General features: G+C 38.1%; 1 protein-coding gene across 7 annotated transcripts in view; it reads left to right on the top strand.

Annotated features, from left to right (window-relative positions):
• The window catches only part of LOC128998507 (optomotor-blind protein), a 92,802-nt gene that overhangs the window by 60,920 nt on the left and 7,681 nt on the right, over window positions 1–24,201 (top strand). For 5 of the 7 annotated variants that reach the window (XM_054424675.1, XM_054424674.1, XM_054424671.1 and 2 more), the window contains 3 exons: window positions 14,900–15,046; window positions 15,747–15,823; window positions 22,639–22,811. In XM_054424675.1, coding sequence (XP_054280650.1) covers window positions 14,900–15,046; window positions 15,747–15,823; window positions 22,639–22,811 — 397 coding nt within the window. The remainder of the gene's footprint in view (window positions 1–14,899; window positions 15,047–15,746; window positions 15,824–22,638; window positions 22,812–24,201) is intronic. The other 2 variants (XM_054424678.1, XM_054424673.1) reach the window with 1 other exon arrangement.

The following is a 24,201-nucleotide window of genomic DNA, read 5'->3' as shown; positions in this document are numbered from 1 at the left end:
ATGCGATCGGTTATTACAATATCCGTCTTCCGGCCATCATTAATTCAAAGAGCGGAATAGACCGATTCCGAGGCGGCTCGACATATGTTACGGACTAATAGACGACCAATCTTAATGCGACCGATACTGACCTATTAAGATTTCAAGCCATAATGACGCGTATTATGTTGCCTCGAGAACCCGCTCATTAGCCTCAAATTGATGGTTTACCGGTCGGTGGCATCCAACGTCCTGACGTAGACCACCGAGTAGACCAGACCTCTGCCTCTCTGCTCCTTATCATTAGGGGCTTGTCAACTTGATGTGAGATATAAACAAATAATCTCAAATGTTTCTGTGCTAACATACATCGCTCTATATTCGTGCATATTTACCATATGTGACTGCACTTGTGTGTTTCATTAACTGATCGTAGCGTCTTTAAAACTTGATTCTCAATAATACCTATAAAATACGAGCACCAAGATCCATATTTATATTGAAAAAAGCTGAATATCAATAATGGACAGTTATGCAAAATCCTTGCTCAATCTACTAAACGTTCTGTATTGTTACTAATGCTTTAGATCCACCATACTTGCGAGGGTAAGTGAGGCTAATCGCCTGAATACGAGTAACTCAACTCTTCTTACTCAAACTGTTAATATGACAGCACCAAAATGCTATGAAAACTATACAACTAACAATCGAATCTCCTGTAGAATTCTTGTCCTTTTTACCGAATCGTTCTTCAGAGTAACACAAGTGTTTAGAGTCACCTCCTGCGAAAAGAGTGACCAATTCTGTAAATGCTAACAGTAAAAGTCTTGATCGCTTCCAACAATATTGTCATATTGAAAAATGGTACCATACAGAACACCTTGTAACCATGTTGGAGTAACACCTCAATTACCTTTGCCCCATTGTATAACTTTCTCACCATAGGTGTTTTGGATTTGTATTTGTATACACAAAATACTGCCATAGTCAGGTCGCAGCACTAGAAGCACCACAACCACTACAGGGGCCCAAGTTGCCAAGGATGTATCAATTGTAGCTTCACCACGCCCCAGTCGCTCTTATGGTCGGTAAATATCGCACCGAGGAGGCGGGGTTATTTGTTTTACATGTCAAAGCGTCTTTACCCAACTGTATCTAAAATTTATAGCCGTTGTGCTCATTTTCTCCGGGTTCTCATCCATTGTTTAGTCGAACGTATGCTGGGCTGGATACGTTCATTGTCCTGTTAGGTGTATGTTGTTATGCGGGGTTTATGTTAATTGTATGCTTTACGTTTTGTATGCTGGGATGGTGCAGATAAGGGCAAACTTCATTGTCTCGGTAGGTGTATGTTGTTATGCAGTATTTGTCTGATTTGTATGTTGATGCAGATAATATTACGTTTATTGTCATGTTATGAGAGCGCCAGTCAATATCTAAAACAAAACATATTTCTTATACAGTGTGTAAATTAAGTATGGAAACAAATGTGTATTTTAAAAACTGAAATAGCTAGAAATATTCGGATTATGGCATTGATTGTTAACAAAGGTTCCGCAATATTTGCATCATCAATATATCTTTTAGCCCCCCTAACAGGGTAGTGGTAGGGGGTGACTTACTTTTTCAAATAGCAACCTCTATTGGGTGACTCCTCATTTAGAAGGGTTTGTCAAAAGAAATACAATGACGTAACCCCGAGGCAGATATCTCACCTCTAGCCAAAATGACAAGTATTCCAAAATACGGTTTGATGCGAAAAAGCAACAATTTCACAAATATGGGAACAGGTTTTAAAAATACAGATTTGTTTCCATATTTAATTTACACACTGTATATTGATAAAGTTAGTTTATAAAATGATGGGTTTGAGATTTGACTCTAATTATGAGTTAAGCATTTTTGGTTGATTTGTTTTATCAATACATAATAAGCCAACACAACTAGGGGTACACATGACAACTCAACTTCAGGTGTTGGCGAGTTGTGAAGGTGGGAATTTGGAAGCGGACTGTAATTCTCACAAACATAGTTGTGAGCTGAGATTAATCCAGATCTAATTGGAGGGCACTGAGCAGGGCTCACAACAATACTGGTGAGAATGTTTAATGGAAAGGAACTTTACATATTTTGCGTTGATAAGGTGTAAATATGCTCACACCTTAGCGTGCTATTGATGTGTGCTGTATGAAGCTGAAATTTCACTATCATCATCACACTGATGTATGAATTTCAATTATAACTTCCCAATATTTCGTGCAGTTGGCGTCCACACTGGGATAGTGAAGTCCATACTTCAATTCCACTGTTTCCTATTGATACACTTATCATTTCAATAAAGTTTGGCTATCAACGGTTGCTTTTAATTGTGTCCTTGTTGAGTTTAACTTTCCATCATTATAACTTATAGGTTGAATATTAGTTGTAACATGAATGTAGAAATACGTGTCCAGTACCTGAAATCAATTAACTGCCAAATAGTTGTTCTATCAGAGACACTTTGCGGGTCTAGGATTGCGGGGACCAGCTACTAAACTGTAGCCCATCTGTGGGGTATACTCTTCAGTCTTCTATACATTGTCTTCGTGGTCGTGTCGGGTCTGGGTTTGCGGGGACCAGCCAGCTACTAAACTGTAGCCCATCTGTGGGGTATACTCTTCAGTCTTCTATACATTGTCTTCGTGGTCGTGTCGGGTCTGGGTTTGCGGGGACCAGCAAGCTACTAAACTGTAGCTCATCTGTGGGGTATACTCTTCAGTCTTCTATACATTGTCTTCGTCGTCGTGTCGGGTCTGGGTTTGCGGGGACCAGCTACTAAACTGTAGCTCATCTGTGGGGTATACTCTTCAGTCTTCTATACATTGTCTTCGTGGTCGTGTCGGGTCTGGGTTTGCGGGGACCAGCCAGCTACTAAACTGTAGCCCATCTGTGGGGTATACTCTTCAGTCTTCTATACATTGTCTTCGTGGTCGTGTCGGGTCTGGGTTTGCGGGGACCAGCCAGCTACTAAACTGTAGCCCATCTGTGGGGTATACTCTTCAGTCTTCTATACATTGTCTTCGTGGTCGTGTCGGGTCTGGGTTTGCGGGGACCAGCCAGCTACTAAACTGTAGCCCATCTGTGGGGTATACTCTTCAGTCTTCTATACATTGTCTTCGTGGTCGTGTCGGGTCTGGGTTTGCGGGGACCAGCCAGCTACTAAACTGTAGCCCATCTGTGGGGTATACTCTTCAGTCTTCTATACATTGTCTTCGTGGTCGTGTCGGGTCTGGGTTTGCGGGGACCAGCCAGCTACTAAACTGTAGCCCATCTGTGGGGTATACTCTTCAGTCTTCTATACATTGTCTTCGTGGTCGTGTCGGGTCTGGGTTTGCGGGGACCAGCCAGCTACTAAACTGTAGCCCATCTGTGGGGTATACTCTTCAGTCTTCTATACATTGTCTTCGTGGTCGTGTCGGGTCTGGGTTTGCGGGGACCAGCCAGCTACTAAACTGTAGCCCATCTGTGGGGTATACTCTTCAGTCTTCTATACATTGTCTTCGTGGTCGTGTCGGGTCTGGGTTTGCGGGGACCAGCCAGCTACTAAACTGTAGCCCATCTGTGGGGTATACTCTTCAGTCTTCTATACATTGTCTTCGTGGTCGTGTCGGGTCTGGGTTTGCGGGGACCAGCCAGCTACTAAACTGTAGCCCATCTGTGGGGTATACTCTTCAGTCTTCTATACATTGTCTTCGTGGTCGTGTCGGGTCTGGGTTTGCGGGGACCAGCTACTAAACTGTAGCTCATCTGTGGGGTATACTCTTCAGTCTTCTATACATTGTCTTCGTGGTCGTGTCGGGTCTGGGTTTGCGGGGACCAGCCAGCTACTAAACTGTAGCCCATCTGTGGGGTATACTCTTCAGTCTTCTATACATTGTCTTCGTGGTCGTGTCGGGTCTGGGTTTGCGGGGACCAGCCAGCTACTAAACTGTAGCCCATCTGTGGGGTATACTCTTCAGTCTTCTATACATTGTCTTCGTGGTCGTGTCGGGTCTGGGTTTGCGGGGACCAGCTACTAAACTGTAGCCCATCTGTGGAGTATACTCTTCAGTCTTCTATACATTGTCTTCGTCGTCGTGTCGGGTCTGGGTTTGCGGGGACCAGCTACTAAACTGTAGCCCATCTGTGGAGTATACTCTTCAGTCTTCTATACATTGTCTTCGTCGTCGTGTCGGGTCTGGGTTTGCGGGGACCAGCTACTAAACTGTAGCCCATCTGTGGGGTATACTCTTCAGTCTTCTATACATTGTCCTCGTCGTCGTGTCGGGTCTGGGTTTGCGGGGACCAGCTACTAAACTGTAGCCCATCTGTGCGGTATACTTCAGTCTTCTATACATTGTCTTCGTCGTCGTGTCGGGTCTGGGTTTGTGGGAACCAGCTACTAAACTGTAGCCCATCTGTGGGGTATACTCTTCAGTCTTCTATACATTGTCCTCGTCGTCGTGTCGGGTCTGGGTTTGCGGGGACCAGCTACTAAACTGTAGCCCATCTGTGGGGTATACTTCAGTCTTCAATACATTGTCTTCGTCGTCGTGTCGGGTCTGGGTTTGCGGGCCTCGAGATATTGTCTCCAGGTAATTAAGCCTCCACCGTGGTCCGGCGCGCGCTCCGCGTTTTCGCATAATTGCGGACTAATCTGAATGGCCGTGCGATTGTAGATGGACAGCGGGAGGAGGGGCAGGCGCCTGGTTGGCGCCGTCCAGGGGTCACACGAGCACCGAGAGAGAGAGAGTGAGAGAGAGAGCACGCGCGGCTCGGTTGGACGCATCACATTGTTAGACCGGACAACATCAGATTTGAGCTGCCCCTTAACCTAACTAGCCCCGACTCTGCCACACACAAGCTTCTCCATCAAACTTTTACGCTAAAAGTGCACCTCTTCCACCAGGACCACTCTGACAATATCTGCAAAGGATTACAATTCATGCTCTCCTTGAATAATACCAGTGTTGAAAGTGGCCTTTGATGCGTATGAAATTAGGCTCCATGTTAATTCCAAGCAATAATTACCGGTTTTCCGAAAGAATAATTTGACTTATAAAATAATACTTTGAAATATTCAAAATATGTTAGTCAGTAGCCTAACCTGTTTCGATTTAACAATCCATCGTCAACCTAATAAGAGAATGTCTCGTTTATGCTGTAACGTAGCCTATATAATAAAAAATCTTTGAAAAAATACCAAGCTGCTGCCCAAACCTCGTTGAAGTCACATTTTGTGAACCCTAACATGTAATTTGTAGATGCATCGAATCTCTGAACATTTCGTTGGTGTTTCACATTACTGGAGACACATTGCTGATCCGTTCCACTGACACGTTGCAGTTAACCAGAGTGAGAGAGAGAGGGGGGGGGTAGTTCCACCCCCTAACATGCGGGTTGCGAGGAGTGGTGACAGCAGACAAATTAGATCCGAACATGTATACTGATAACAAGCATTAAATTATGATTCGGCCAATAAATTAGGGTGGTTGAGGCTATGGGGTGGGGAGATGGTATCTACCCCGCAGGATGGCGGCGGCGCAGCGCTGCTTTACAGTGGTGTTAATGGACTTTAATTGGCGCTATGTGATCCGGGCTAGCGGCATATCAATTGGGCTAACACGCTCACAGTGGAGCGATCTGCCGCAGAGATCAAGGTGCAATATAGCCCACCGCCCCACCTTCGTCGTTACGATTCTATTGTGGAAACGTTCGATTTGTGTTAGGGACCTTCTAGGGGCTAAGTGAGATACATTATTATAACAAAGGAAGTAGTTGAGGATTCACCTGCTTTGATCAATATATTGCGTATACAATCTTGTAATTTAATTAAATTGTTATTTAATTTTACGACTTAACTACTAAGCTGGGGGTAGTGAATAATTGTCGTACTAACATTGGAAAACCTTTTTTTATGTTTAGCGTATAATATTTATTTACAGTAATTACGTATTCCAATCCTGTATTTATAATATAAATAAATTGAGGGATAAATTAAGGGGGGGGCATGAAAGCGATAAAAACGCGGTTTGTCAATAACCTGTTCATTATAAATTAACATTTACACAATAATTATTTGTGAATTATGTGAAAGAAGCATGTATTGGCCACGTGCTATAGTCATGAGCAAGAACGACAACCTCGACCACGAGCAAAACCAGCAGTCTCATACAGCTTTTGGTAGACAGAACTATAAATTAAAAAGTAGCCCCAATTTGGAAAACATTGACGGATTTTTATAATCCACAAATCACACAGTAGTAAAATCTCTAAATATTGGTCTCTCTTTTTTAATTTTTCGAGAATTCCGGTTTAATGTTTGACACAGCTGACGTGTAACTGTGGAGTTATTAGCTTATGTCAAAAACTTGCGGATTTTGAAAATCCACAAATCGTGCAGTAGTTACATCGTTAAACACCTCTCCTTGCTGTGATTTTCTGACTGTTCTACACAGCCGAGATGATATGAGGTGTTATTTGCTGATAGCAGTCGGTTTCTGATTGCAGAGATCAGCAGTAGAGCAATCAGTCCCTCCCCCCCAACCGACATCACCCCTAACCCCTCCCCTATTGATTCTTTGCCTAATGTTTTCGGCCGCCCCATCTATTTAAGTTTTCCTACGGGTTCGCTTTGTCCCTATTTATTTTGGAAGATATCCTGTCATGATTTGGAATATGACTTATTATTTTACCGATAAGTTTAGAACCTTCGCCCTACATAAACCTGTTACACTGTTACTCCTTCACAACTTGTACCATGGTAAAGGTCTTCTACTTTCGATCTTTTGATTTTCCGAGGTAACAATATTTCCTATCTATATTTAGCGTGGGTCTCAGATAGCTTAGTTATGGATTACCTGTAATCAAGCTGTATTTCTATGACTCCAACTTGAAGTAATAAAATACAATCCCACGATTAACAGGAAACCATTACACATATAGCCACGAACTGTTGACCTTTGGTTCCGTTGTTGAAGACGCCAAGTCTGATGACAAAACTGGTGCTCGTTGATTTATCAGCGAAACAAATCTGAAACTGTTTAAGAAGCGTATATTCCACAGTTACGCGTCGATTTGACAAATCAGACCGTGAAAAACCAGGCGCCTTGCTTAAAATATCTGTCAAATTTTAGACCGCCGTTATTAAGTTAACTTTGTCTGATGAATTTACCTCAGCGCTATGTTTCGTTATGTTATGATAAAATATACTTTGTGTTTGTGCAAAATATTAGGCTTTATGTTTCACAGGTATAAATTGTGCATATAATTATTGAGTGAAATAAATAAAAGAATTTCTCAATAAAGCTATCTATACTAATAATTGATTAGGAGAGTTCATTAGATAGGTTAAGTGTATCTCTTCTGATGTTACAACGAAGGTATCTAAGCATAACCAATTATGAAACTTTGACTCTTCATGTATACCACATTGAATCGGCTTATTCTTTTTTCGTAAAGTTTATTTGTGGAACTGAACTAGCCCATAGGGGTTCTAGGACCAAGTCCTCTTCTTCATTACCAGACTGGCTAGACAACTCCATCAATCAAAACGTGTGAAACTACAGACTTCAAATGCATGAAACCGTCTTCTACCGACATCGTGTTTGGGGTCAAGTTGGTCCACTGGTAGAGCACGGGACCTCTGTCCACGAGGTCCCAGGTTCAAATTTCGCCAATCGCCAATATTGTTTAGCTATGTGAAAGCCTGAAGTGATGTGTAAAACGATTCCGCGGAAGAGCCTAGCGGCTAGTGAAGGAAGAAATAAAAACCGAGACTTTGTTCAAATAGGCTTCCAACACTCGTCATTTCAGGACCTCGCTAAATTTCACTGAACTACGTAATCCCTCGACTTTCGACGTCTTCAATTTCGATGATTGCAAGAAAAACAATAGCTCTTAGTGGTTGTGACACACAAAATGGCGTTGCGTAAGTCACTTAGCGATATAGCTTCGACGGGGACGGCGGCAGGGACCACGATAGAAGGACAATTAGCCCCCTATTGTCCCTTAACACGCTTTACATGTTGTCGCCTGCTATCGCATCGGTGCCAGGAAGCCGACCGGCCACTTCCAGATTACGCACTGGCAATTTACCCGGAATCGATAACCATTCCGGTCGTGCTTCTCGCCTTATCCACTTGTGTTTGTTTCTACAATATCCGCCCGATGTCCTTGCTCCCTCACTGGCCGTCGCTCGTAAAAGTAAAACCGAATGTACAAGAAGTACATGTAAACCACCCTACGAGACAAGGCATGTTACTTTAGGGATTATTACTGAACCTATTAGTAAAAAGGGGTTGGCGACGTTTCATGTCCTGGAATCCTCCTTCCTCAGGTGGGAAAGTACCTAAAAACTAGATTTACACAAGATTTTATTTATACACACACATTTACCAGCTGTGTTGTAATTTAACATTGACTATACACAGAATAGACCTCCTATGTAATGTAAAAATTTGAAGAAAAAAAGGGGTGCAAACTGTTGAGATGGTCACCAACTAATGACAATATTCCGTGATAAGTGCTCAACATCAATCAGCTGTTTGCTATGATACTGCATTGATTATAATTAATATTCAACCCAATACACTAGTAAACTCTGGTGAGATGGTCCTGAACTTCATCAATTTTCTTGGCTTCAAACTTTCATGTCACATGAGAAGTATATTCTGTGTATAGTCAATGGTTTTAGGCAATTGTAACATCTCACGATAATCCTTTGAATATTAATACAAATTTAATACAAATAAATTCTTCTTCAGAAGTGTTCGACAAATCTTGATTGATGTTATTTATTTTAAAACTTTGTGAGTGCTGCTGATGAACTGTCATAGCTTGAAACATGTTCAACATAAAATAACCTGCATTTGAAACTTTCTGAAAAAATTATATAAACAAGTATAACCGTAATATAAGTTCCAAAATTTAAAAAAGTTAAATTTTCTTTTTCTAAATTACCCTTCTTAAATTCGTTATCGATAAATATTGAAACATTAATAAAACCTACTGGCAATCATGCTCTTATTGTCTTAGTAAAGGCACACAAACATAAAAATCATTGATAGATTCGTAGAGACAATTATTTATATTTTGAGACAGTGTAATGTTAAAGTGCTTACGTCAAAAAATCAACAAAAAAATGACATTGCCACACATAGTTAATAAAACGTATTTCTGAAAAAATATAATCAATCTTTCAATAAATCCCGGAATTAGAGAAACCTTAAAGGTCATAGTCGTCCAAACGTCGCAACAATGGGGGAGGTTTGGATTGAACTACAAACACGCTAAAATTAAGAAAATGTTCTGGCTATCGTCTCAGGTGGTCTATAAAATCAGCTCTACTCTGCGATCACTTTGGCTAAGTGCTCCCCCTTCTGGGCACTGACAATCTGTCCGAATTTGTCGCCACCGCCGAGCAACACAAGGATATCGACGGCGCTTTTAGCGGAGAATTTTATTGGATCGAACATTCAGTTCCAAAGAAAATCTTACGTCCTTCACAAACCCTCCAAGCACTACAGGGTGTGCGATAAATGACTTGTAACGTGAAAGGCGAAGATATACATTAATTCAGAGAGAATATTGGATTGGAAGAAAAAATCAATAGAACTCCACATTAACATGCAATACTTATCAATATATTTCCAAGAATTATTCATCTGTTTTTGTAAATTGGATTAAATACATTACCAAACATTCTAACTTATATGCTATTTAATTAATTTGACCGGTATATGTTATTATATCATAGAGACCTATCCAACGCCGTTATTATATCGTATTTTCTGTTTGAATTATTGCGTTTAAATGTTTAAATGGATTTGATATAATATTTTAAATCAATTCGTAATTATCAACAAATTTCGAGGTCAATACTGTCAATGATGTCGGTTTCTCTGTTCTTTACCGCATCGGATTAATCTATAGTTTTGTATTATTACTTTTAAAACGATTAAACTTTCTGCTTACATAATTTTAATTAATTGCTTGTTGATGCAAATAACGTATATGACTAAATAACAACAATGATAGTAAAAGGTAACTCGCACATCCATTTAACCGATATTAACACATTTTATGACTATGACTCATCATATACCTCAGATACGGATAGATTTGATTAACTTATAATTTTTTTGTGAGATTACAACAAACCACAATAATATGAACGGTTATGTTCAATATTATAAACATTATCCTACACGAGCAGGGCGCCCGAGACGCAGTGTACACTCGCGGCCTCACACGGTTCGGATTTCTTCTTATCTAGAAAGGTTCGCACCTGTACGCGGCTGGATTACCACCCAATTAAAAACAACTTACCCCGGTATTCTTAAGGCTTATCGACACAATTTATACGTCTCTGGTAATCGAACTCGCTTTTCGACGATCTTTTTTTAGCTGAAACAATGCGAAGGCATTAAGTTCAAGGAATCAACTTACACTGGTGTCTTTACTCAGCGAATTGCATAGATACTATTGCCTGTGCACTGAATGTATGAAATGATTGGTAATTGGGGTCTATTGGTCGATGGGACTAAATAAGACCCACCCATATAAAACACTTTGGTTCAATAAATACTAGATGCAAGGAACGCTAAATGTGTCATGTTTAACGACTTTTAAAAGTCTACAATCAACTAAAATATCCAAATTTTAAGAGGATTCGTCTATTATTAACCAGCATACATTAAGTAATTTATTCTGGATTAACACGGACTCAATATACTGGGTTTACCAGTTTCAATACATCTATAACCAATAGGTAAAACAGTGAGATTCAGTAATCATTGTCTTCTAACGGGTTTGAATGGCGAAAGAACCATTAAAAAATCGAAAAATATTGGAACATATATAAGTTATTTATTTTGCGATTTGTTAATATTCCAGCCCAAGACCACCCATTCGTACATGTTCTTTAGGTAATTCATTAGTTAATGTTTAGAAAATGACAGGATCTGAGCCCTAGACCACCCGTAACAACAATTGTCACATGTTACGGTGTCGATTTTACGTACTCCGCAATGCTAAATAATTTATTGTCTTTAGTAGATATTCCACTGTGACTGCTGACTGCTGAAGCTGTGTGGGGTATCGTGTCCTACGTCGGACAGAACGAGTCTGAGTTCGACAATTAATACCACCAGTTCCGACCGCCGCGCGCGGATGACATCACGATCTATTTAATTTGCGATGTTTTATTAAAACAGAGGTTAAACAACTAGCGGCTCCCTTTGGAGTCGTGGTGAGAGGTTTTTTATCGTCTGGTAAACCATCAGCGATAAATTCTTCTAGATCGGTTTTGAAAAATAGAAAACTGTAACTGGTAAGGTCGCGTGATTATAAATGAATAGTATTTCATTATCAATAGATTATAAATTATGTAACTGGCTATACGTTAGTTTTGCTTGTATGTGACGCCAGGTTTTTGATGGGTCATTTAAATACCCCCGCTGCAGCAAACCTGCCGACTAAGCGAATTACCATTTGCCTGGATTAATTTTTAATTAATCTATTAAATTAATATTTATGTTTAACGAGTACCTAGGTTGGCTGCTACAGGGAAACTAATAAATTGTGTTTTTATTCAAATATATTAAAATAGTAAACTATTAGCTTAGTATGAAATAAATAAATCCCCCAAGTTTGATCAAAATATATCTATAAACAAGCCAACTACAAAATTTTAAAATATTCTCCATAAGAATAACATGGGAATTTTAAATTACAATTTTTTTATTTTCTCCGTAACTAATCACCGTACAAAAACACTTTGATATACTAAATTATTCGTTTTTTTAAGCTCTTTAAAATGTCTGGAGAAAAATTGATAAATTTTGTGTTTTAAGGGTAAAAAAATTAGAAACCCCCAATTTTACCCCATAAAGCCCCCGTAAAACCCCGTTCCCATGGTCCGATCATGCTAGAGCGCGAACTCAAACCTCAACCTTCAAACCAAATTTTATCAAAATTGGAAAAAAATTACTCAAGTTATCGTCTGGATGGACATATATATCAAGATTTGAACGAATGGTGTTTTTGGCCTCTGTGGACAACAAAATGAAAAAGTAAATCGGTTCCGGGCCTAGGTCTTACCATGAGACTTACGGTAATAGCTGCTTCCCTATAGGGAAATTCGCTAAAAGTTGTTGGTAGTGTTACATTACAGTTAAATATAAAACCAAAGTTGACATTGCTTATGATAAAACAATTTCCGTCAAGTACTATTGTAAATATTTATCATGAATATATATAAGATACCTTTGTTAGTTATTTTTACAATCAATACATAATGATTGAAAAACTGTTTGTTACACTTGAAACCGTTTACCTAAAGAAAGTTCTCTTACCACACCTTGTACGTGAATTGTTAAGAATTAAAACGTGAAATTCGTCATGACAAACAGCTAAAAGATGGTTGATGAGAGCGACACGGTGAGGCATGCTGCGAGCTATTTAGAACCTAATAGCGTCACACTAATTATTGTAATCTGGCAATCTAGTTGGGCCCTACAGCGAAGCTATTTACAGATCTAGATTCTACTACAGATTGGGGCATTTTCTACACCAGGACCAACAACTTTGCACCTACCACATGGACGAGTTGAGTTTTGTAGTAAAAATTAACAAATTCTGTGTGTACAGAAGTCAATTGAATGTAAATTGTTTTTATTTTTCTATGATCATTGTTTAATGGGTAGTGATAGGTTATAGTACTCGCCTAACAATTTAAAAGTTTTTGGTTTGAACCATGTTCGAAACAGGACCCTGCTCTCCTAGATCATTGGGGTTTTAATAAATGACTTCGGCTAATGGAACAGCTGTTCTTGGTAATAAACCTAAAAAAGACACCTTCATTCTACACTCACCTTTATTTTATGTTTTGGTTAAAATACACACGCAAATCTAAACTATACGCATAGGTTACGTCACCATAAGAATTTGTAATGGTAATAATAGTAAATTTACTTTTGAAAATTTATCAATGGTAAAATTGTAGTAAGAAGGGATTCGTACAAAGAAATAACCTAGAGGAACAAGTTATGTATACAGTATAGTCATTGATATATAAAATATTGTTGGATGTGTTTCATTTGGAAATACTGAAACGGAATTAACCTGTCCGTTGCTTAGACCTCACACTGCTCTCTTGAATTGTCATACTATTATGGTATGAGACGGTGTAATACAAACTCTGTAACTAGTAACACCACTCCGGTGACATTGACACGGTTTGTTTCTGGTCCTGTTTTGTGTTTTTGCTATCGTTGGACACATCTTGATGACGAATTATCAATCCACCCATCGTTTCTGATTCCGTAACAGAAACAAAGAGATCAATTATTGTGTGTAGCTATTCAATGGTTATCATCTAGATATATTGATCCACTGTATTGATTAGTAAATATTCTGTAATACTCCTTTAAAGTAGCCAAGAATATATTTGGACAGTGGTTTGATCTTGTAAGATTTTCTTAAGAACGAGGTTTCAAAAAACTGAGAGTACCTACATGAGTATCGAAAAAATACGGTTATGATCAATTGATCATCGTTGGAAGTACTACGGTTAGTTATTTAAGCAATATTTGAGGGACTATGGCTCGATCCCCATGGTCAATCCGATTAGTTTTGGATTTTTTGTAGCTTCAAGTATCAACTATGGGAACATTAGGGATTTCTAAGGATATCACTTGATAAGAATTTACAGCATTTTATAAGTGCAATCACTCACTTGACGTAAATTGACTCTACATGGTTAGTTTTGAAGCATATAACATCGACTCTTTATCTCCACATAGTCGGGTTGGTTAATTTGGTTGTTCTCCCTTATCAGTTCCTAGGTTTTGACTTTCTTCCTTATACAGTACCCCTAACTTTGATCAAAGTGTCGTTGTGAACAACTTATATAAATAGGTCCCAACCCGAAACCTCATCCTCATTATTGTGTTGATCACCTCACAATAAAGAACTATGGACTGTCGGGGCCCGCCCCAGGCTACTATTGATTTAAGTCTCGCGAATTTCAACTTTTTACTACCGACAGCGCTTTTATTTACGATGTGTTTTCAGCAGTACTGTTTAACATCTCGATTATCATCTGAAGAACGAAGAGTAGATATATTACGGTTCCTATGTTCGTTGTTAGGCTGTTGCTGAAGGTGGTTCGGTGTTTTATGAATCGATTTTTAAACACAGCCTTGGGCCAAGCAGAAATCTTCTAACCGATGGTTAGTTGTCGATACCCACGGCGCTGGCCCGCTCCCTGTCCAGGGACTTATCACAAGCTGCTCTTTCTTCTTTATTGACCTACTTTCTTCGCCATAAAACACATGTAACACGGAATATTATTGCTTTGTCGTAATTAGAGGTGATTATACTATTTTTACGAGACGAAGGGTAAATACGGCCTAAATAATTAGCCTGAAAAATTATTTAGTTAATTTTAAGAGAACCAGTGAAAAGAATGATTTGCGTTTAATACCCTCCTACTGTGGCACATAAACCTACTATTTCAACATTTTATTTCTTCAAACTCAGTAGGCTATAGAATTGGACCAATGTATTTCTCAGTGTTAAAGTAGTCCACATATTCAGCCCCTTCTAAGAAATAGTAGTGCTGTGCATGAACTGTCTACACGTTACTCTGGAGATGGAGAACTGTATGTATCCGACACGTTGCATCGGTTGCATCTCACGTTTCCTAGACAACACGGGTGAACATAAAACTCGCAAGGATTTCTTCTTTGGAAAACTATCATGAAAGTCTACATTCATAATCCATGTTTTGTGGTTAACCTATACAGGATGGCGAGTTCCAACAGGTGTCCAGTCAATACATCAGAATGTATTTACAAGAATTGCCTTAACTTAACTGATCCCTCTTATGTTTCCACAGACGATACTAAACTCCATGCACAAGTACCAGCCCAGGTTTCACCTAGTCCGTGCCAACGACATCCTCAAGCTTCCTTACTCTACTTTCCGAACCTATGTCTTCAAAGAAACTGAATTCATCGCTGTCACCGCCTACCAGAATGAAAAGGTAAAGCTTCTTGTGCCACAATGTGTAGTTTAATTTTACTCAATTTATACATTCGAGGAACTGTCCTTTCCTTTTCCCCATGTCTTCTATTTCAGGAGTTGCTAAAATTATGAATAATTCTGTTGAAAAACGTATGACTCTATAAGTTTTATATACCTTATTGAAGGCATGGGAATTGGTTTCTTTACATGATAATGTTTAGGAGGATTTTTTTACAATTAGTGTTTGTTTGTCTATTTGTACCTAATTATATTGTGTAACAAAATGTATATGAAATGAGGATTGTACGTGGATGAATTCACTGAGGTTTGAATTGAAACCAAGAATTTATAATAATTAAACTTCAATACAATTATAATAATCTTAACTATTGGCATTTAAATCTGCATTTATCAAAATACCAATATGCATTGCATACTCTGCTATGGTTTACTCTAATACTTAAATTCTTTCAATTCAGTGTCAAAAGAATGGTTTATTTGCATTAAAGGCACTTTTTAAATACAATCAATAAACTAATTAAAGTGTACACAAGTAATTCTGGCAAATAGTCCTGGTTTTGCTATTATGTTATACCATTAAACTTATGCGTAAATGCAATTTTACTTTCCTCAATTAAGGAAATCTAACAATCCATTTTTTGAATTAGGGTTATTTATTCTCAAATCGGCAACATCTAAATCACTTTGCCTGTTTCCAGATAACACAACTGAAGATAGATAACAATCCATTCGCCAAGGGGTTCCGGGATACGGGAGCTGGGAAAAGAGAGAAAAAGTGAGTAGTTATTAATTGCTATAACACTCATTACATTTAGGACTAGAGTACTGTACATTGAACTCATGTGGTGCAATAAAAATTGAAACACCTATCTGTAGAATATGACCTGCAAATACCCTAGACTGTATAGTAGAAAAAAATAAATATATCTCAGCTTGAAGTGTTAAACTCACCCTCATAGGTGAAATGGTGGCTCATTCGGTAGCATGATGGACTATGGAACCAAGTCAACGATGTTGTTGGTTCGAGTCCCGGTGCCACTATATACATTTTTATACAATAAATTCTTGTGCTGCACCGGTTCACCACTTGCTTTGTTTGGTGAAATATTTGACTATACATGGAGTAGACGTCCCATACAACTTAAAGATTTCAAGTCAAGAAAATAAACGGAGTCCAGGACCATCTCACCAGAGGGTACTAGTGTATTTGGTAAAATAATAATTAAAATCCATGCCAACAGCTGATGGTTTTATCACTTAACACAGAATATTGTCATTAAATGGTAGACCATCTCAACAGATTTCACCACGTTTTAGGGCTTCAAACTTTTACATTGGAAGGAAAGTCTACTCTGTGTATAGTCAATGGTACAATTTACGCTTAGGCCTTTGAGGCCTACGTGGACGGACAATTGCGAGGTAATATAGGCCACGCATACACATAACTCCTACAGTATTTCGTTCTGTTTGAGGATGCCTAGACTAAAATAATTCCTTTTTCTAAGATTATTGAAAACTTAGGAAACGGTCATTAAAAACCGTTCTTCGTTCTTCTACCATCAAAATTACATAACTACTTATTTTATATATTTTAACGAAATAAAATAGCAATATAAAATCATACAGTTGACTTATGCATTGTTTTGCCGGGAGACACACATTTACATCGATCCACAAAACAAGTTGGGGCCGAGAAGTCCGCCTTGCGTGCCTCCGACCCTTGAGTCGTAGTGGCTGCGTTAGGTCGCTCCACTAACATTAAACTGCACTGTACTTTTATGTTGTACGAGTATAACCTTCAGGTTTATCTCTACCCTCTTGCACTCGCTACGCCTTATTATTCCCACTCGAAAGTAAATATTACTTGTGTTTCAACTCCCCTCGTTTACTATGTAAAGTGTTCCTGCTGTTCATATTTTATTGCACGAAATGCGATAGAACATTTTTTGAATACTTGTGGATATTTGAAAGTTGTAATATAAGTATGGTGACGCAAATGGTAAGCTCTCCTAGTGCATGTAATACATGTTGTAATCGTGTAAGGGCTGCATGTAATCCTGTTAACAAATAAATGCAGCTTACCGAGACACAGTGCGACATAGATTCTCGTCGCTAGGCCTATGTAGATTGTAAAAATGTGTATCGAATAAAGCTGTGTGGTTCTTAAATTATTAGCTGTCTTAAAACTTATATCTAGCATTTTCTTTTGTTATTGAGCAGCCTTAAATATATTATTAATTTTAATTATTCAAACCCACTGAGTAAAGCAATCACACAAGTTTTATTATCGTTAGTTTGCTCATGGAAATACCTTCAGTCTGCAATGATACATTTCTATATACGCCATACAAATGAAGAGTGTTCGTATTTGGTCACGACAGAAGAGAAGTATTTTTCAATTTGCGGAATCCAAAAATATTGAGGAACAAACTAGCTGACAGAAAGAATGTTGTTACCAGGGGTATGATATATTGGACTTTTACAATTAATTTTGTTGGAAACGCACTAAAAAAATGTGCATAGACATGTATGTCCTTCACTTCATAACAGATATTTTTTGTATTAAAACACTCTAATGGCAAGTATTTTCAAGCACAGACATAGAACATTGACATGACAAAAAGGTATCCAAACGAGCAATTACGTTTAGAACGTTTACTCAAATTCTCCAACTAATGGGCTGTAGTAAATAAGACGATCAGCCAGATATGCAACTAGAGTCGAGAAAGCGAATGATGGACAATTTCTAACAAAAACTGCAAAACAGAGAGCATTAGTTGTGTAGAGATGTCTGCAGGGGGGGGGGGAGGGGGGAGATTGCAGCGCGACTCGTGGGCGCCAGACCACACTACGTTAACAAGCGACTAAACACAGGACAATTAGGAGGCTTGTAGATCGCAGGATACTCTCATCTGACTTTTAGCGAGTTTTTTATTTCATCACACCGGGATGCTTACAATAAAATACAAGGATTAAATTACTGGGAAATCCATAAAATCTAAATGAAACCACGACGCTGGTGGGTTTGGGCGGAATGTAACACCAATCTAATCACGACTTGTTCTTTTGGGGTTTGCTTGGTGAATTGGGTATGCAACAGACGATAAAAGTAGGTATGTTAATCATAACATTATTTAAATAATTTGGTCCCTCAGTTAGTGGTGTTGGTTGGGTTGTTGAAATATCAATTTTAAATTATTTAATCGACCCATTTGATCGTGTTAATGCAAAGTCTTGATTAATTTATTGCGCAAAAAGTAATGATCAACAGTTTTTCAATAAAACAATATTCTTCTAGTGTTTTTTTTTTAAATTTCGTATAAAAAAGTAAAAAAGAAATATTTAAAGTGATGCTTTATTTATAGAAGGTCACAATGTATCGGGCTCCAGTTTAAACATTTTTTGGGGGAAATATTTATTTGATCGTGAATTTGAAATCAAAATACTTAAAGCTAAAACACACCAATCTGAATGCCTTTTTCTTCTGGATGAAATTATTTTACTGAATCTCAGGAAAACTAATAATAAAATAAGTTGTTTAAGGGTATAATTGCAAAATACCTAAATTTATTGCGACGCTGTGACTTGAAAGTATACCACGTATGGTTATAATAGCTACTGGTAGACTAAGTTCAAGTGAATATAGAAAGACAGTAGAGAGGCCAATCGAGTTTGGAGACACAGTAGAGGCACCAGGTGCTAGGTCAGCTGTCGCGGAGGCTAAACGCTCCCTAAACGCCTAAACGCTGTCACATGGTCGCTCATTGATAACCATTACCAGTATCTCTAGTATCTAATGGCCCTCCTACATCTGTTTCTGCCACTGCAAATGTCATTCGATCCTCTTCAAAGGTTCCGTGAACCGTGCCCTAATATCAACGATGTTTCGTCAAATCTTCCCTAATAGAAACATAAACTGTATACTTAGTGGAGAATTTTTATGTATAATTCGTATAGTTTTGATAATTTAGAAATACATGTAGTGTTTTTAAATTTCAAAGTTAATTTTTCAAAAGGGTAATCGTTTATAATTTACTACTTGTATAGCGCACAACTTTACATACATGATTTTTTCACAATTCAAATACAACACTAAATTCTCAGAGATACTAATAAATTTATATTATCAACATGCTTTCTACAAATATTCGAAATTCACACTATTTGCAATCTTTGTATATTGGGAATCTTTAATTTTCAAATTAGCGCGATTCGTTTAAGAAATTGTTAACAGCATTCGCCAAAATAGCTTCACGCAATCGATAACTATTAGGGAATTACGATAACGGTACAAAACGTATCAAGCATTTATTGCTACAAAATATAATTGATTTTAATTCTCTTGAGGAATTGTTGAAACTATTGTTCATCAGGGTAGCTTCAAATCAGTGACGTATACTCAAAAAGTAATAATTCATTTGATACGCAAAAACTTACCGATAATCACATAGATTAAGCCAACAGATTGTTTGATTAACAGTTTAGTATAGTTTACATTAAACGTAAAAGCCCAGGGCAGTGGAGGGGTTGAAGCCTCGAATTACTAATTAATGAGCTGCTCAATCCGAAGAGCGACATTAACAGGCAGATGGGTGTACAGACGTAGAAGCTCACGTCTTACAAGGTGTTAATGCTTGTGGAAGCTCATTATCCACCACCTGTCCCAGTCTGGGTCCTGGGTCTTGGGTCTGGGAACTATAACTTGCTCTTATCTGATCTGACCCGGCTGATATATCCATCTGACGTCATGATTACGGTAATGGCGCCCCTTGTGCTACGACACCCTTGACATCACCAGCGAAACTACAGTTGGAGACATAGGTGGTGACATACCGCAATGTCAATACATGTTTTAATACGGTATCGGCATACGAAACAACGGACTACGTTCACTGGAACACTGTACGAGACATACCAATAACTTTGTATACTTCAGTTTGGAAAATATCTGTAAAGAACACAGTTGAAAAGGCTCGCAAGGAGGGATACAGTAAATTTGTCTATTCACTACCTTAGTTTGAGTTAGTGATAGTAAATGTGACGAACAAATGTGCTATAGTTTACAATATAGTGTCCCCTCAGTTTGGCTTAGTAAAAAAGGTGATTTGTTCTAAAGAAAAAGTAGAGAATAATTTTCCTCTGTCAGTTGCAACATTTTTAACGTTAATTTTTATACTAAAACTAGCTGGTTCGAAAGTAAAATATATATAGTTAGGATTCTTTAAAAGTTCAAAAGAACACTTACAAATTTTAACATCAATATTTTGAAAGAGTGAAATTAACCATTGTTTTGTAAACAAATATATATTTACAAAAATATAAAAATACGATTTTTTCTCCTTTTTGTCTCTGACGTAATTTGTTTTGGAAAATGGGCCATATCGTGTATCTCCATCAACCGTGCTACAGACACAACAAAATGCTGACCTAACCACCATCAATACGATAGGCCTACAACATCATCTCTGTTATATGACACTTATGCAAAAACTTTCAATACTCGATTTAAATAACTGAATTACTTCATACTAATTGCCAATTTACTTCTTATTAGGTAGAATCAAACGAATTTGAATTGTTAACACAAAATAAAAACAAAAATACTTAGTAATTTGTCAGTAAAAGAGACCACCAAAAGTGTTTCAAGAAAAGGGTCAAAGCAAATGTGAGTTATTACTGGTGTAAACGTGCATTATCTTTTCAAATTTCATTTAACTTGAAATCAATCAGAGGCCCTGCAAACTATAAACCTGTCCGACCCTTCTTGGGTGTAATTTAGCCCGACTCCTCGTGATTCGATTACCCTAAGGTCAGCGGCCGTCCGATCAGGAGGCTGCCGGAATACAGATTACTTCCAAATCTGGCCGATAGAAGCGCAAACACTATCGGAGACCGGGTAACTCGATAAGTCGGGACGGAATGCAAATGTCGTGGACACAGTGGGGATTCGCCCCCGCAGTCGCTGCTCAAAGACTAGTAATTTTATTAAAACTAATGAAATTCTCACATCGATGTCAGTAGCCACAGGGGGTTTAGGGGAGGAACATAATACGGGGTCTCGTTATCATCGCAGGACGAAGCGGAGGCCAACTGAAACCCAACTCTCGTTACCGGTAAACAATTTGCGATTTGACCTTTAAATTTTATCGAGTATTAAACGTAAAATTGTGTTGTTGGTATAATGTGATTATTAAAAGAATGAGTTAATAACCCATTTGTGGTCCATTAAGATTTTAATTTTGGTAAAAATAATGCAAAAATAATGTAAAATAATGTAAAAGTAATGTTTTTTTGGGTTATAAAAAATATCGAAAATTTATTTTAATCTATACTGATTCCGAGCCACTTTCAAAGTGCTGGTTACATCCATATTGCAGAAAAACTATTTTAACAAAGTAATGGATAACTTTTTTACATATTTACCTATGTAGCCTATATTTTCATAAATTATTATCATTTTGTACAAACCTCAAACTGTAAACAAATCATTGTGTGGTAAAAATATATGTTGGAAAACTTCTAGAATTGAAAAATAGTGCAAAATCAAAATCGCATATACGTGAGCTAAATTTTTGAGTTACCAAGCCGACGTGATCCTGGACTCGTGAATATTTTCTGCGATAAATTCTATAATTGGAGGCGATCGACTAATGGCAAAGGGTCGGATTATCAGACTTATTAAAGGAGCCCTGACCTTTGGGTCCCCTCTCTATCATTAGTGGCTTTTACATCGCCCTTTGGGGCTGCCACATTTCGCACTTAAATTACTCATGCTAACCCCCACTGCGCGGTTAGGGTACCTTTATTTTAACCTTTTAACACCCCTTTCTTTGCTGATGCTTCCCTTGTTTCAATTCTCGACCTGGCCCCGTCCCCGCTGTCCTAAGCCACTTAATAGCCAATATACCCCCGTTGGGGCGATCGGTATTCGTTTAACGAGATATTTAGATAGCGGCCGATATCGATCTTCGAGATCCGATCCGATGTCCTGCAGTAGGGCATACGCCACCCCGCGAGCGACGACTACACCCGGAGATTCAGCAGGGTGTAGTGGGAAAACAATGTTTTACTTGCGATATAAAAATATTTGGTTTTAAAATTGTTCTAAACTTTCTTATAATTTTTATAATAAATTTGAAATCATTTTCCGCAATTGAAATGCTATATTTTAATGCAGCACGTGGTAGATCAATGACTTTCCATGACAAAATCATAATCTCTTCTTCTATTCATAATCACTGTACCTTATTGAGGCAGTCAACTAATAAGCAATAATGTAGACCTTTGAGAAGCACATAGCCAAAATGTTCATGTTCTTGTATAAGATATTTTTTAGCTTTAGGAACATTTATGAAATACTACCTCCCCTTCAATTATATCCATCTAACTCCCGAATTCCGTACACCCAAAGATATTTTAATAAGATTTCACGTCCTTCAAAACCTGCATAGGATCCCTAGGACTAGTCTCTAAACCTCTCGCCTGCACTGAATCCATTTTCACCCCAAACTCCATCAGTTGTCCTTGCCTCCGACCCCGTGATCGTCAGCCCCCTACCTGTCAGTGTTTCATGGACGTGGTTGTCCGCAGAAGACAGGCGCTGTTGGCTGCGCAGAGGCATCATGAGGATACCAAGAGACCTTCAGAGCCCTCGAGAACGGAGCCTGATGACGACAAGCTAGTCGACGTCGTAGGAACATCGGACTCCAACCCCTTACACTCACTGCACCCTGGTCATCACGTTGGCAGCCACCACCACCCAGGTAGACAAGGCACAAGTTACTTTCACTTATATGTTGATATCACAGAGTCACCCTTAGGCAACAAGTTAGGAAGGATTTAATATCATTCACTCGTCATAAAATCCAGGGGCCGAGATCACGGGTTTAACCTGATAAAATAGATAATAAGGGTGAAGATTATCACTGCAACAAGGGGTTTTTTTCTTAGCAGGCGCACACCAACTATTGCTAAAGTGTGTTTCCTCTTTTTAATATTCAATTTTACAAACAATTGCAACATTACAAAATTAAATGTAAACATTTTTCCTGGATTTTCGCCAAGTTTAGTTGAAATTCTGATGTATATTTGGGTGGCTCTGTTACTTGAAACCTCTTTAAACTTGTTTGTTAATACAGGTTAACAAACGATTGGCCAAAAGGATTATAGTTATAATTGACTTACATTTAGGTTTTTAAATATGTATTTTAGAGCACTCGATTGTAGGAACACATTAGGAGAGATGACGATAGTCCTAATATTTATTTTTCTGTCTTGGGAAAAATAATACGATTTCATAATGTCCTTAACTACTAACAGATTTCAACAATTCCTTGACTTCTCCAAACCTAAAAATACATTTTATTAAAACTATTCTAGGTATAACGGTTGTATTTATTTCAAACTCCGTGGAATCTTTCGACTAATGAAATTTACATTTACGTCGGTAAACGTGATTTTAGTGGATTTATTCTTAATTGTAAAGTAATTAAGTTTCCATAAACAGTTTTTCATACATCTTGCTAATGCTATCAAATGAGGACCCATTACAGATTATTTGGATTTTATTAAATATCATATGCAAAGTAAAAAAAAAACATTAGAAATTAAAAGTACTACACTATATCTGGTTTAAAAGACTTATAAAACAAATCCCGCACCGTTTCATTGCTTTCGATAATTATTCCATGCTACTGTAAATATGATTGTAAAATACCATTACATAAATAAATTCCAATTAGTTAATGTTAAATCTTTGTAAATACAAACAATCAATCATTACCCAACGGGGTTTTATTCTGCATGCTAAAGCGTAGAGTTCTTGACCCCCTTATTAGGTTTCTCCCTCACATTCGAATTTTTGCATTCTTTAGTCACATTACTGTATCTACCTAGAAACCCTCTAACCTGTTTGTGTTGGTTTCAGTGTGAAATCGTACTTTGAGAGGCAGGGATGCTTTTGATTAAAAGTCGATAGAAGTTTTTAAAATCCGAGGAGTAAGCTCATGACCAAGGAGAAAATCTGAAATCCGGATACAAAATACACACAAGATCAGCCCTCCATTCTAACATAACTTAACTAAATCAATATCGCTGTAGTTCCTGGACCAAAGAAGGAATTCCATTGGGCGGGAATACCTTGCTACCGCAACG

Source organism: Macrosteles quadrilineatus, unplaced genomic scaffold, assembly GCF_028750875.1.
Source record: "Macrosteles quadrilineatus isolate MER2022 unplaced genomic scaffold, UCM_ALF_1.0 Scaffold_7__1_contigs__length_78375512, whole genome shotgun sequence".
NCBI lineage: Eukaryota > Metazoa > Arthropoda > Insecta > Hemiptera > Cicadellidae > Macrosteles > Macrosteles quadrilineatus.
The sequence above is the reverse complement of the archived record's forward strand: the minus strand, read 5'-3'. Positions and strand labels throughout refer to the sequence as shown.